General features: G+C 45.9%; 1 protein-coding gene across 2 annotated transcripts in view; it reads right to left on the reverse strand.

The window, feature by feature from the left end:
- RABEP1 (rabaptin, RAB GTPase binding effector protein 1) overlaps nt 1-12,091 on the reverse strand; it is a 100,056-nt gene extending 87,965 nt beyond the window's left edge. For both annotated transcript variants that reach the window (XM_053212085.1, XM_053212084.1), the window contains exon 1: nt 11,848-12,091. In XM_053212085.1, the coding sequence (XP_053068060.1) occupies nt 11,848-11,881 (34 nt within the window). In that variant the 5' untranslated portion in view covers nt 11,882-12,091. The remainder of the gene's footprint in view (nt 1-11,847) is intronic.
- Between the last annotated feature and the right edge of the window lie 434 nt (nt 12,092-12,525).

Consider the following 12,525-nt stretch of genomic DNA (forward strand, 5'->3'; position numbering starts at 1 on the left):
ATTTTTGTTGGAGATACATTCTCTTTACTTTTTAAACAGAATCAATGAGCTTTTCTCTACAGGCCTTTGATGGGGGGGGCAGGAAAGGGGAGCATGGTGGGCAGACTTAATGTGATCATTCCAAATTTTATCTGAATTAATAAATACCAAAGAGTAGCAGGGGAAAACTTGAGAAGATGAACAATGAGGGGTTCCTGGCTCTTAAAATACTAAAACGTTAGAAAAGTATAGGTACAGCAATTGTTATTATATGGTATTACACCGGAATAGATAAATTAATAGAACAAAATACAATCCAGAAATGGACTCAAGTATTCCTGGATAGTTAGCATATAATAAACAGTGGCATTTCAAAATCAATGGAGAGAAATGGATTAATCACCATATGGTACAAGAAGTTCTGGTTAGCCATTTGAAAATAAATTGTAGGAGCTGGATTCCTATCTCAGTCCTTACATCAAAATAAATCCCAGGGTGATCAAATATTTAAAAGCAAATACTAGACCACAAAGAGGTAGAAGTAAATCCAGAAGCTATAAAGGAAAAAACTTTTAATTCACATAAAAATTAAAATACTTCCATTTGCCAAAACATCTCAAAATTAAAAAACAAACTGGGGGAGGGGCGTCTGGGTGGCTCAGTCAGTTGAGCGTCCGACTTCAGCTCAGGTCATGATCTCCCAGCTTGTGAGTTCGAGCCCCGTGTCAGGCTCTGTGCTGACAGCTCGGAGCCTGGAGCCTGCTTCGGATTCTGTGTCTCCCTCTCTCTCTGCCCCTCCCCCACTTGTGCTCCGTCTCTCTCTCTCTCTCTCTCTCTCAAGAATAAACATTAAAAACTTTTTTTGAATTTAAAAAAACTGGGGGAAATTTCTGCTGCACCTGCTACACACGGGACAAAGAAGTCAACTCCCCTCTATGCAAAGAACTTAATTTGTTAAATTAAGGAGCTAGACATTCTCTCTCATGCCCTGACGGGGAGCCTGTAAACTGTCGAACCTTTTTGAAAGAGAATTTGGATTTGTCATTAAATTTTTAAATGTGCACATTCTCTGACTCAGTAATTCCAGTTCGAGGAATTTATACCACAAAAAACACTCACATGAGTGTGCAAAAACAGGTACAAGGATATTCACTGCAGCATTACTGTAATGGCACAAGTATTTCTCAATGGGAACTTAATTTTAAAAATCATAATGCATCTATACTGTGTAACCACAAAAATTAATACCTATTTCAAAATCGATGACATGATCTATATCAAAAACAAAGTGAAGCTTGAGAATGGCATAGGCAGCATGATTCCACTTTTAAATCATCAGAATGAGTACAATTTTTAAAAACTGGGAAAGACATATACCAGGCCTTAAACAGTGCTTATCTGAGGGATGAGCTTATATGGACTTTTCCTCTCATGTTAGATATTACGAATTATTTTACCACGAACATTTATTATTTCCAATGCAAAAATTTCTTCTTATTTTTATTTTAGAGAGAGCATGCAAGCAGGGGAGGGGCAGAGGAGGAGAAAGAGAATCTCAAGCAGGCTCCACGCTCAGTGCAGAGCCCAATGCAGGGCTTGATCCCAGGACCCTGGGGATCACAACCTGAGCCAAAATCAAGAGTCAGCTGCTCAACCGACTGAGCCACCCAGGTGCCACCCCCAAGTTTTTAATTAAGAAATTTAGGGCGCCTGGGTGGTTCAGGCGATTGAGCACCCAACTGTTGATTTTTGGCTCGGGTCATGAGCTCACAGTCATGAGATAAGGCCCCTGCGGGGCTCCCCGTTGGGGGAACCTGTTTAAGATTCTCTCTCTCTCTCCCTCTCTCTCTTTCCTTCTGCCTCTCCCACCTTCAAAAAGATAAAAATTTTTAAAGAAGGGGACTCTCTCTTTGAAAAAAAGAAAAAAGAAATTTAAGAACACATAGCATGAAAGAATAGACAAATGCAGCAATGGAACAAACAGCACGAGAAACAGAGCCACACAAATACCGTCAACTGATCTGTGACAAAGAAGGAAAGACAGTTCAACAGAGAGGACAGTCTTTTCAACAAATAGCACTGGAACAGCTGCATAGCCACATCGAAAAAAAAAGAATCATCTAGATAGAGACCTTACAACCTTCACAAAAATTAACTCAAAATGAGTCACAGACCTAAATGTAAAATGCACAACTACAAAACTCCTAGAGCAAAACCACAGGAGAAAACCTAGATGACCTTGGGTACAGCAATGACTTTTCAGATTCAACACCAAAGGTAGAATCCATGAAAGAAATAATTGATAAGCTGGACTTCATTAATATTAAAAACTTCAGCTCTGCAAGAGACACTGTCAAGGAAGTGAGAACAAGCCACAGACTCAGAGAAAATACTTGCGAGAGACACATCTGATAAAGGACTGTTATCCAAAATATAAAAAGAAACCTTGAAAGTCCACAGTTAAGAAAATGAACCACCTGATTAAAAGATGGGCCAAAATTTGCCTGGGTGGCTCAGTCGGTTAAGCGTCCGACTTCGGCTCAGGTCGTGATCTCACGGTTATGGGTTCAAGCCCTGCGTCAAGCTCTGTGCTGACAGCTCAGAGCCTGGAGCCTGCTTTGGATTCTGTGTCTCCCTCTCTCTCTGCCCCTCCCCCCCACTCATGCTGTCTGTCTCTCTCTCTCTCTCTCTCTCAAAGGTGAATAAATGTTAAAAAAAAATAAAAATTAAAAATAAGTAAGTAAAATTCTGAACACACACCTCACAAACGATAGAGGGACGGCAAATAAGCATATGAAAAGCCGCTCAACATCACATCACCTGTCATCAGAAAACTGCAAATTAACACGAGACACCACTGCACACCTACTAGAATGGACAAAACCCCAAGCACAGACAACACCAAACGCTGCTGAGCGTGTAAAGCAATAGGAACTCTCACGCATTCCTACTCTTCCCATACGGCCCAGCAACTGCACTCCTTGGTTTCACCCAAATGAGCTGAAAACTACATCCACACGGAAACCTGCATTACGCAGCTTTACTCATGATCGCCCAGATTTGGAAGCAACCACGACGTCCTTCCACAGTGAAGGGATAAACTGGAACATGCACATGGCGCAACAGTAATCGGTGCTGAAAAGCCACAAAAAGACATGGAGGCACCTTAAATGCATACTGCTATGTGAAAAGAGCCAATGTGGAGGATTCCAATTATATGACATTCTTGAAAAGGCAAAAGTATGGAAACAGTGAAAAAAAAAGATCACTGGTTGCCAAGGATTTAGGGGGAAAGAGGCACGAACAGGTGGGACACGGGATTCTTAGGGCAGCAAAAATGCGTACTGTATACAGCTCATCGTACATGTGTCCAAACGCACAGGATGTACAACACCAAGAGCGACCCCTGATATAAATGACAGACTCTGGGTGAGAACCATGTGCAGGTTCACCGACTGCAACAAACGTACCACACAGAGGTGGAATGGTGGTGGTGGGGCGTCTGGCGGGGTACAGGGTATAAGGAACGGTTCTTTCTGCTCAACTTTGCTGCAAACCTGACACTTCTCCAAAGGGGCACCTGGATGGCTCAGCCGGTAGAGCATGTGACTCTCGATCTCGGGGTTACACAATCCAGCCCCATGTTGGGTGTAGCGATTACTTAAAAATAAAATCTTAGGGGCACCTGGGTGGCTCAGTTGGCTGAGCATCTGACTCTTGATTGCAGCTCAGGTCATGACCAGGGTGGTAGGACTCAGTCCCGCATCAGGCTCTTCCCTGAGCGTGGAGTCTGCTTCAGATTCATTCATTCTCATTCTCTCTCTCTCTCTCTCTCTCTCTCTCTCTCTCTCTCTTCCCCTCTCCCCAGCTCATTCTCTCTAAATTTAAAAATAAACAGGAAGCTCCACTATGTGTTGTCAAAATGCTGAAAATGAATAAAAGCTCCATTATTGTAATAGCACATTGTCCTTTGACTTTCTTGCAACGAAAACCTATAGCTCATGTGTATTCTATGGCAAACAGTGTGCTGGGGACAGCACCATCAGCCGGACAAAATGCCCTTTCCACATGGAGTCTGTATTCACCACCAGACTTCCAGTCCATAATGAAAGGAGCATTTCTATTTTGTTGTAATATTTGCAACACCATGCCCACCATGCATTAAGCAGAAACAGTAAAATATTTATTTAAAGAATGAAAGTATTAAGGAAAATGGAATGATACTGGGAAAGTCTCATGCCTTTTACCTATAATCAAGTTACATCAATTATAGGATTCTGCTCAGGCAACATCATGAGGCATATAAACAGAATTCATTCTGCATAAACAGAAGCAGTAACCAGAAGACAGCCCCACTCGCCCCCTAAATTCCAGGGCCGGCTCTGCTACGAGGCAGGTCACGTCCCTCTCTTTAGTCCTCACTTCCTGGTCTGTAACATTAGGGAAGACAACTAGCTGTTAGGACTCCTCTCAGGAAGACGGCTCTGTATCTACTACTCCCTACAGGCAAAACACATCCAGAGAACATCAGGCGCCACCACAAGTCATTACCAACAGACATCTGTCACAAAGATCAACAAAAGAATGTCAGGCATTACAAATGCACCAAAAAGAATAAAATACCTAAGGGCACCCGGGTAGCTCAGTCAGTTCGGCTCAGGTCATGATCTCGCAGTTCATGGGTTCGAGCCCTGAGTCAGGCTCTGTGCTGACAGTTCAGAGCCTCTGATTCTGTGTCTCCCTCTCTCTCCCCCCTCCCCCACTCATGCTCTGTCTCTCTGTGTCTCAGAAATAAACATTAAAAAAAATTTTAATAAGTAAATAAGTACTTTAAAAAATTTTTAAATAAGATACCTGGGAATAAACTTAATGAAAGAGGTGAAAGACCCCTATAAACTATAAAACACCGATGAAAGAAATTGAGGATGACATAAACAAATGGAAAGACATTCATGCTCATAGACTGGATGAATAGCCTGAAAACGTCCATACTTCCTAAAGCAATCTACAGATTCAATGCAATGCCTATCAAAATACCAACAGCATTTTTCACAGAACTAGAATAATGCTGAAATTTGTATGGAATCACAAAAGACCCCAAACAGCCCAAGCAATCTTGACAAAGAAAAGCAAAGCTAGAGGCATCAGAATCCCTACTTCAGTAAGCTATACGACAAAGCTCTAGCATCAAAACAGTATGGTCCTGGCACAGAAACAGACACACAGGTCAAGGGAATAGAGAGCCCAGAAATAAACCCATGCTTGTATGGCCAATTAATCTATGAAAGAAGAGGCAAGAATATACAATGGGGAAAAGACAGTCTCTTCAATAAATGGTGTTGGGAAAACTGGACACCTACACACGAAAGAATGAAACTGGACCATTTTCTTACACCATACACAAAAATAAACTCAAAACGGATTAAGGACTGAAATGTGAGACCTGAAGTCATAAAAATCCTGGAAGAGACTACAAGCAGTAATTTCCCTGACATCAGACACAGCAACATTTTTCTAGATGTGTCTCCGGAACCAAAGGAAACAAAAGCAAAAACCATTAGGAGTACATCAAAATAAAAAGCTTTTGCACAGCAAAGGAAACCAACAAAACAAAAAGGCAACCTAGTGAACAGGAGGAGATACTCACAAATGATATATCCAATAAGGGTTACTATCTAAAATACATAAAGAACTTCTACAACTTACCACCAAAAGAACAAACAATTCAATTAAAAAATGGGCAGAGGGGCACCTGGGTGGCTCTGTTGGTTAAGCATCCAAGTCTTGATTTTGGCTCAGGTCATGATCTCACGGTTCGTGAGACAGGGCCCCATGTCAGGCTCCATGCTGTCAGTGTGGAGCCTGCTTTGGATTCTCTCTCTCCCCCTCTCTCTGCTCCTCGTCCACTCTCTCTCCCTCGAAATACACTTACAAAAAGGGGAAAAAAAGGGAGGGGGGGCAGAAGACCTGAATAGACATTTCTCCAAAGAAGACATCCAGATGGCCAACAGACACATGAAAAGATGTTCAACATCACTAATATTAGGGAATGCAAATCAAAACCAAATGAGCTATCACCTTACACCTGCCAGAATGGCTACAATCAAAAAGACAAGAAATAACAAGTGTTGACAACGCAGAGAAAAAAGAACCTTATGCACTGTCGGTGGGAATGCAAACTAGTGCACCCGCTCTGAAAACCAGTATGGAGGATCCTCGAATAATTAAAAGTAGAAATACCATATCATCCAGTAATCCCTGTACTGGCTATCCACCCTAAGAGAACAAAAACACTAATTCAAAAGCATATGTGTACCCCTATGCTTCCTGCAGCATTATTTACAATACCTAAAATATGGAAGCAGCCCAAGTGTGTTCACTGACAGATGGACAGATAAAGATGTAGCACATATGCGTGTGTATACACACACACACACACACACACACACACACAAAATGGAATTTCATGGAGCCATAAAAAAGAACGGGCTCTTGCCATTTGTGACAATATGGATGGACCCAGAAAGTATTATGCTAAGTGAAATAAGTCAGAGAAAAACAAATACGGTATGATTTCACTTATATGTAAAATCCTAAAAAACAAATGACTAAAGTAACAAAAAGCAGAGACCAACCCATGAATGAGAACTAATGGCTGCCAGATGGGCTGGGGGCAAAGTGGGTGGAGGGCAGAGGGAGGTCCAGGCTTCCAGGTGTGGAATGAATAAGCCGTGGGGACAAGAGTTTCAGCATGGGAACAGTCCGTGGTGCTGCAAAAGTGTCATGTGGTGACCGACGGGATCACTTGTGATCGTAGCATCATGTACAGACTTACCAGATCCCCATGCTGGACACCTGATCTAATGTAACACTGTGTACTAACCACACTTCCATTTTTTTTTTTTTTACAAAAAAATTCTGTCAAGACACCTTCGAGTGCCTGAAAGGCAACGCAAGTTTAGGCTGATACAATTGGGGGGGAGGGGGCCTCAGGTTATCCAATGAGGAAAAAGAACAAAGATACCTCCCTGCAGACCTCTTCTTGTTGGTGGTGGCAGCTTCGTCTCTGATCCAACAGAGAAGGACCTTCCACCGCTAGGCCCCTCCTCAGTTCACATTAGCGGCCCCCACCCCCGCCCACTCCCTCGGGAGATCAGAATCCTTGAGACGAGAACTGTGGCTCTCGAATTCATTTCTGTAACCACCCCCGCACATTGCCTGCCACAGCTGTATCACACAAATATGTTTGCTAAATACTCCTCTGAAGACGAAACTCAATTTAATGATTATACCAAAAAAGCACATCAAATTTCACTGCATAAAGACCTAGTGTAAGATGTAGTCACAAGATTTTAGAAAGCAGAACCCTGAAGATTCAAAGGCAGTTCTGTCCACAGGGAGCCAGGTAAGACACACCAATTAAAGAATATCACACAATTCTGGACGTGTGTGTGTTGGGATGTTGGAGTATTAAGACAGTGGGGCTAACTCAGAGCTTCTGTGTTTTGGTGGATCAAGTACCTGCAAGTTTAGTAGTTGGGAGACTCATGAAGTTATAACAAACAAACAAATTTATGAATTAGTGAATAATGGATGTTAAAAAAAAATTGTAAGAAAAAGAAAATTAGATCCCTAGGTCACATCAAAAATAAATTCCAGATGCAGGTGGCTTCCCCCGGCAAGCCAGAAGTGCATTTCCAGTAAGTCCTGCAGACGTGGCCGCCCAGAGGGCCAAAAGAGTCTGGATCTGAGTTCTGGGAGTGGCCTCTTAAAGATTTATTCCTTCCCTGGGTGCTCTGCCTCAGCCTAGAGGCACTGACTGCTCCATACACCTGCTATTCCTATATTCTTTACAATTTTCTTTTTCTCTTAGGTAATCTCCTATTACTTAATTCTTTATACTAAGCCTCATCACCTTCTTCCTAGATGAATGCCTCCCTTTACTGCCCATCTAGCAGCCTGAGAGATTTTTTAAAACCTAAGTCGTATCACATCACTCGTCTGCTCCAAACTTTCAATGGTCGCCATCGTGAAAACCAATCAATGCTTCTAGGGCCTACAAGATGTGCCTCCACCCCATGACCTCATGTCCTGGGCTCTCCTCTCCCCTCCTCCCCCACCCCCACGTCCCCCCATAACTTCATTCTGGCCACACCGACCTCCAGGCCCTTCCCCAGACATGCCAGACACACCCTTCCTCAAGACATTGGCAAAAACTGATCCCTCTGTCTGGAACCCTCTTCCTCCAGACAGCCTCACAGCTGACACCTCTACCTCCTTCAAGTCTCTGCTCCAACATCATCTCCTCAATAAGGCTCTGACCACCCTAACCCTAACCTATTTAAAACCCACCCGTCCCCCTTCCTTTTACACTATTTTTTTTCTTCCACAGCATTTACCACCTGACCATCCATACTATTTGCTTACATTTGTTTAGTATCTGTCTCCCCACACTAAGACAGGGTCAGTTATGATCTGTGTTGCCCACTAATGCATTCCAAATACCCAGAACTGTGCCTGGCAAGTACCACACACTCGTATTTGTGGAATATATAGTTTTATACTGCTCTGTGGGATTATCTAGTCAAGGGGCCTCTGATTCACTGCCAAGGAGCAGGGACTGGTTTGGTTTTGTTCACCACTGAATTTCCTAGAACCTAATGCAGAGCTCAGCAAAAACTAGGTACGGAAACATTTGTTAATTGAAGAATATCATCTTTTTTTTATCTATCAGAAGACACACATTTAAAATGACGGCGGCATTACCCAGGGCTGGTAAGAGTGTAAAGGAAATCCAATTTCTCATATTGCTGGCAGGCATGTAAATGATGCCTTTTTTGAGAGCAAGCTAGCAATAGCTATTAAAATTTAAACCACTCAGAGTTCTTATCCTTGAATTCAGTAATCTTACAGAAGTAAAAGAGTACCTGAAAAACAGGTACAAGATTATCTACTGCAGCACCGTTTATAAAATAATGAAAAACTTGAAAGCTATCTACTTGTCCATCAGTAGAAAAACCGGCAAATAACTCATGCACGGTACACGCATGGGATGAAACACTCCTGAACAAGAGTGAAGCAGATCCAGAACACTGACCCCAGAAAGTAGTCTGTGATCCAGTGAACTGACCAGAGGGCCCAGGCATCAGATGGGCTGGATTTGAATCCGCCCCCACCCCTCTCCCCGCCACATCCTAGCTATAGGTAACTCTAGGCACTTTTAACTTCTTTGCGCTTCGGTTTCCTCACCAATAAAATGGGAAAAACAGTAACATTATAGCAGCAGTAGCCACCTCCCTGGTAGGAAGATCTCCTGAGATAAAGCACTCCGTACTTACAGCACAGGACGCAGCCACAGAACCATCTACAAATACATTTTAAATACAGCTAACATTTATTAAGTGAGACAGACAAGTTGCAGACCTATATATGGACAGCCTGTCCACCTCAGTGGCAAATTTAGCATGTCTGTGTAACTACAGGAAAAAAGTCAAGAAGGAAAAACAATAGTGGTGACTTCTGGGAGATGGGAGGAGACCTAGTTTTTCTTAATACGCATACTTTTTTAATGGAGGAATTTTACAAGGCAGTGTTTTTAAATAAAAAATCAGAGCAAATGCATCTACGATGTAGTTTAACTTTGATTTTAAAATACTAAAATTTGAAAATGTGTACATTGTATCTAGTCTTTGAATTCTCGAGATAAAATGGGATAATTAAATGTACATGAAATTTCTTTGGCTACTAAAATCACCTTGATTCTAAGTGAATAAACTAAGATGCACCAGCAAAAAAAACCAAAATACCTTTTCAATAAATTTACAAGGAATTAAAATGCTTTTAAAAAGTTACATTTCATCCTATGAATTTACGCATAAATCAGTTATTTTCTTCATCTACTGTATTCTCATGGAAACCAAAGATCTGTCAACAAATGAAAACAAACAGTATCAACCAAAAGACAGCTGTTTCTAAAATGAGACAGGCAAGATTAAAGTAAAAAACTAAACAGTGATCTTTTACTGGCAATTCAACACAGAAGAATTCTGCATGTATTTTTAAAACTCAGCAGGGCTAAGACATTCGAGTGTGCCGAAAGGTAACGTGTTAAGAAGTGACCTATATTAAGTTCGGCCAAAGAGAAAAATTAAATCCCCAAGATGAACTTCTAAGAAGACGTTGACACAAAGCACTCGAAAATACTGAATTCTCTCTCCTTCTGCACACAGTGGCTGTGGCTGCTCACTTACCACACTAATTGAAAATAAATATGGCAATCTACACAGACTAAATCCCATCCCAGAGTCACAGGATTTGAAAAACAGGGAATAAACCTGTACTAAGAATAGCAAGGATACAAGACTTCCTAGAGCTAATTTTTCCTACCCTCCTTCAAGTGCTTAGTCATTTCTGCCTATTTACAAGGAAGACCGTTTCCCATCTTTAAAAGAGGAGAGAATTTTTATTCCAGGCAGTGGTGTCACCTGAGCTGCCCCAGACATTTATTTCCATGCAACTCTGGGGAAGGTTGCGGCCAGCTAAGCATACCTACCCCTCCAGATCAGAACCAGAAGCGACTGGAGCTCTCGGTATTCCGCCTCCGTCAGCAGTAACAAAGAGGGGTTTGTGGAAAAGCAAAGTTTTCCTCGCTGACACCAAATGCAAAAGGTGAGAAGTGCGGCCTGACCACATAGCAGCTTGCCTCCCGGGTGCGAGAGCCCACCAGAGATCCCTCCCGTCTCTCCCACGGAAACGGAACGCACAGCAACTCCATAGGCAACTAACAAAACCTAACACCAAAGGCCAACAGGCTCCAGAGCACACTTCCAAGAGAGCAGCTAGCCTTAAAATCTGATAACATTGTTTCGGGCTCCCCGAAGGCAAGAACAAAGACTCCATTTTCCACGAACGAACCGGCTTTTTACAGAGACAACCCCAAGCAAAGGCAAAGTTTATTAAGCACCTACTGTGCTCCCAGCGCCACACGCCAGCATCACTGCTGACACGGAAACTGCTAGGCACACACGCCCACTGCAGGAACACACATGAAAGAACTTCCTCACCTAGACACTTGGCCAAGGGCCCAGCACACGGTCTCCAAACACAACTCCAGGCGGTAAAACCCGGGACGAGGTGGTCGAGCTCTAAAGTCTTGAGCTCAGCCCACGTCCCAGAAAATCAGTAAGGGCTCAGACAACCCAGCTTGGATGACCTAGGATTTTTTTTTTTGCGGGGGGGGGGGGGGAATCTCTCTCCTTCCAAGAGGGCAAGGGCTATGAAGACCCGTTTCCCCGACTCGCACATTCCAACACCACCGTCCTCATTATTCCCGAATGCCCCCGCAAGGATGCTGCTGGCCTGGCGCACACGCAGGTGGCCGTCTTCGCGGAGAAAGTGCAAAGGCACGCGTTAGCCTCTCTTGATGAGCAAGCCGAAGGTCAAAGAGGCTAAATGTGCCCAGACCCGTCGGGGAGGGGGGATTGGGCTGGGGGGGGGGGGGGGGGGAGGGGAAGAGGAGGGTCCGGGTCCTGCAGACCCCCAGGTCCCCGGCACTTACCATCAGGCCGCACCGCCCCTCCGGGAACGCCACCCGGCCCGCGGCGGGGGCGCGCGCGGGGAGGGCCCTGAGCGGGGCGTCCCGTCGGCTCCCGCAGCCCAGGCCCCGCCGGCCGCAGCCTCCCCGCCGCGCGGCCCACGTGCCGGGCCCTCCCCGCGCCCGCCGCCCCCGCGCGCGCGCCCCCGCCGCCCCCGCGCGCGCGCCCGCCTCGCCCCGCGGGGCCCCGGGCCCGCGCGCGCCCCCCGCCGCCCGAGTCCCCCTCGCCGCCGGGCAGGCCGCGCCCGCCGCGCCGGCCATGGTGGGCGCCTCACCGTCGGGCTGAGGAGCCGGGCCCGGCTGCGCCATGGCCGGGCGGCGGCCTCGGGGAGCGGGGCGGGCGGGCGGCCGGCGTCCCGGGCTCCCGCGGGGCTCAGCTGGCGGAGGAGGCGTCGACCGAGCCGCCGCCGCCGCCGCCCAGGGAGGAACCGCTAAGGCTGGAGCCGCCGGCGCCGCCACAGCCGCGGGCAGAGACGGACCCGAGCGCCGACCTCCGCCTCCTCATCCTGACAGCGGGAAATAAGCAGTGCGCAGGCGCGGGAGGGACGGGCGGCACGTGACGTCGCCCGAGGGGAGGGGCGGGGCCTCGCGCGGAGGCGCTGGCGGCGCGGAGCGGGCGGGAGGAGGGAGGAGGGCTAGAGGGGCGCAGAAAGGCTGCAGGGACCGAGGGGCCGTGGGGCTGTGGAGGGGAGGGGGGAGTGCTCGCGGTCCGCCGCCCCAGCACAGAGGAAAGGCCGAGCGAGGAGGCCGGGTGGCCAAGTGAGTGCAAATCCAGCCTCTACCCCTTGTAGCTGTGTGACCTTGGGCGAGTCACTTCACCTCCCTGAACCTCACAAGGGCTCATCTGGGTGACGGCCGAGGAAGGCTTCAATGAAAGAAAGTGTGAGGAACTGTTTCTGGCGTACTTGGCATTGAGCACCTGTGTGCCAGGTGACTTACAGGGACGAGGTACT

The sequence above is a fragment of the Acinonyx jubatus genome, chromosome E1, assembly GCF_027475565.1.
Source record: "Acinonyx jubatus isolate Ajub_Pintada_27869175 chromosome E1, VMU_Ajub_asm_v1.0, whole genome shotgun sequence".
NCBI classification, from domain to species: domain Eukaryota; kingdom Metazoa; phylum Chordata; class Mammalia; order Carnivora; family Felidae; genus Acinonyx; species Acinonyx jubatus.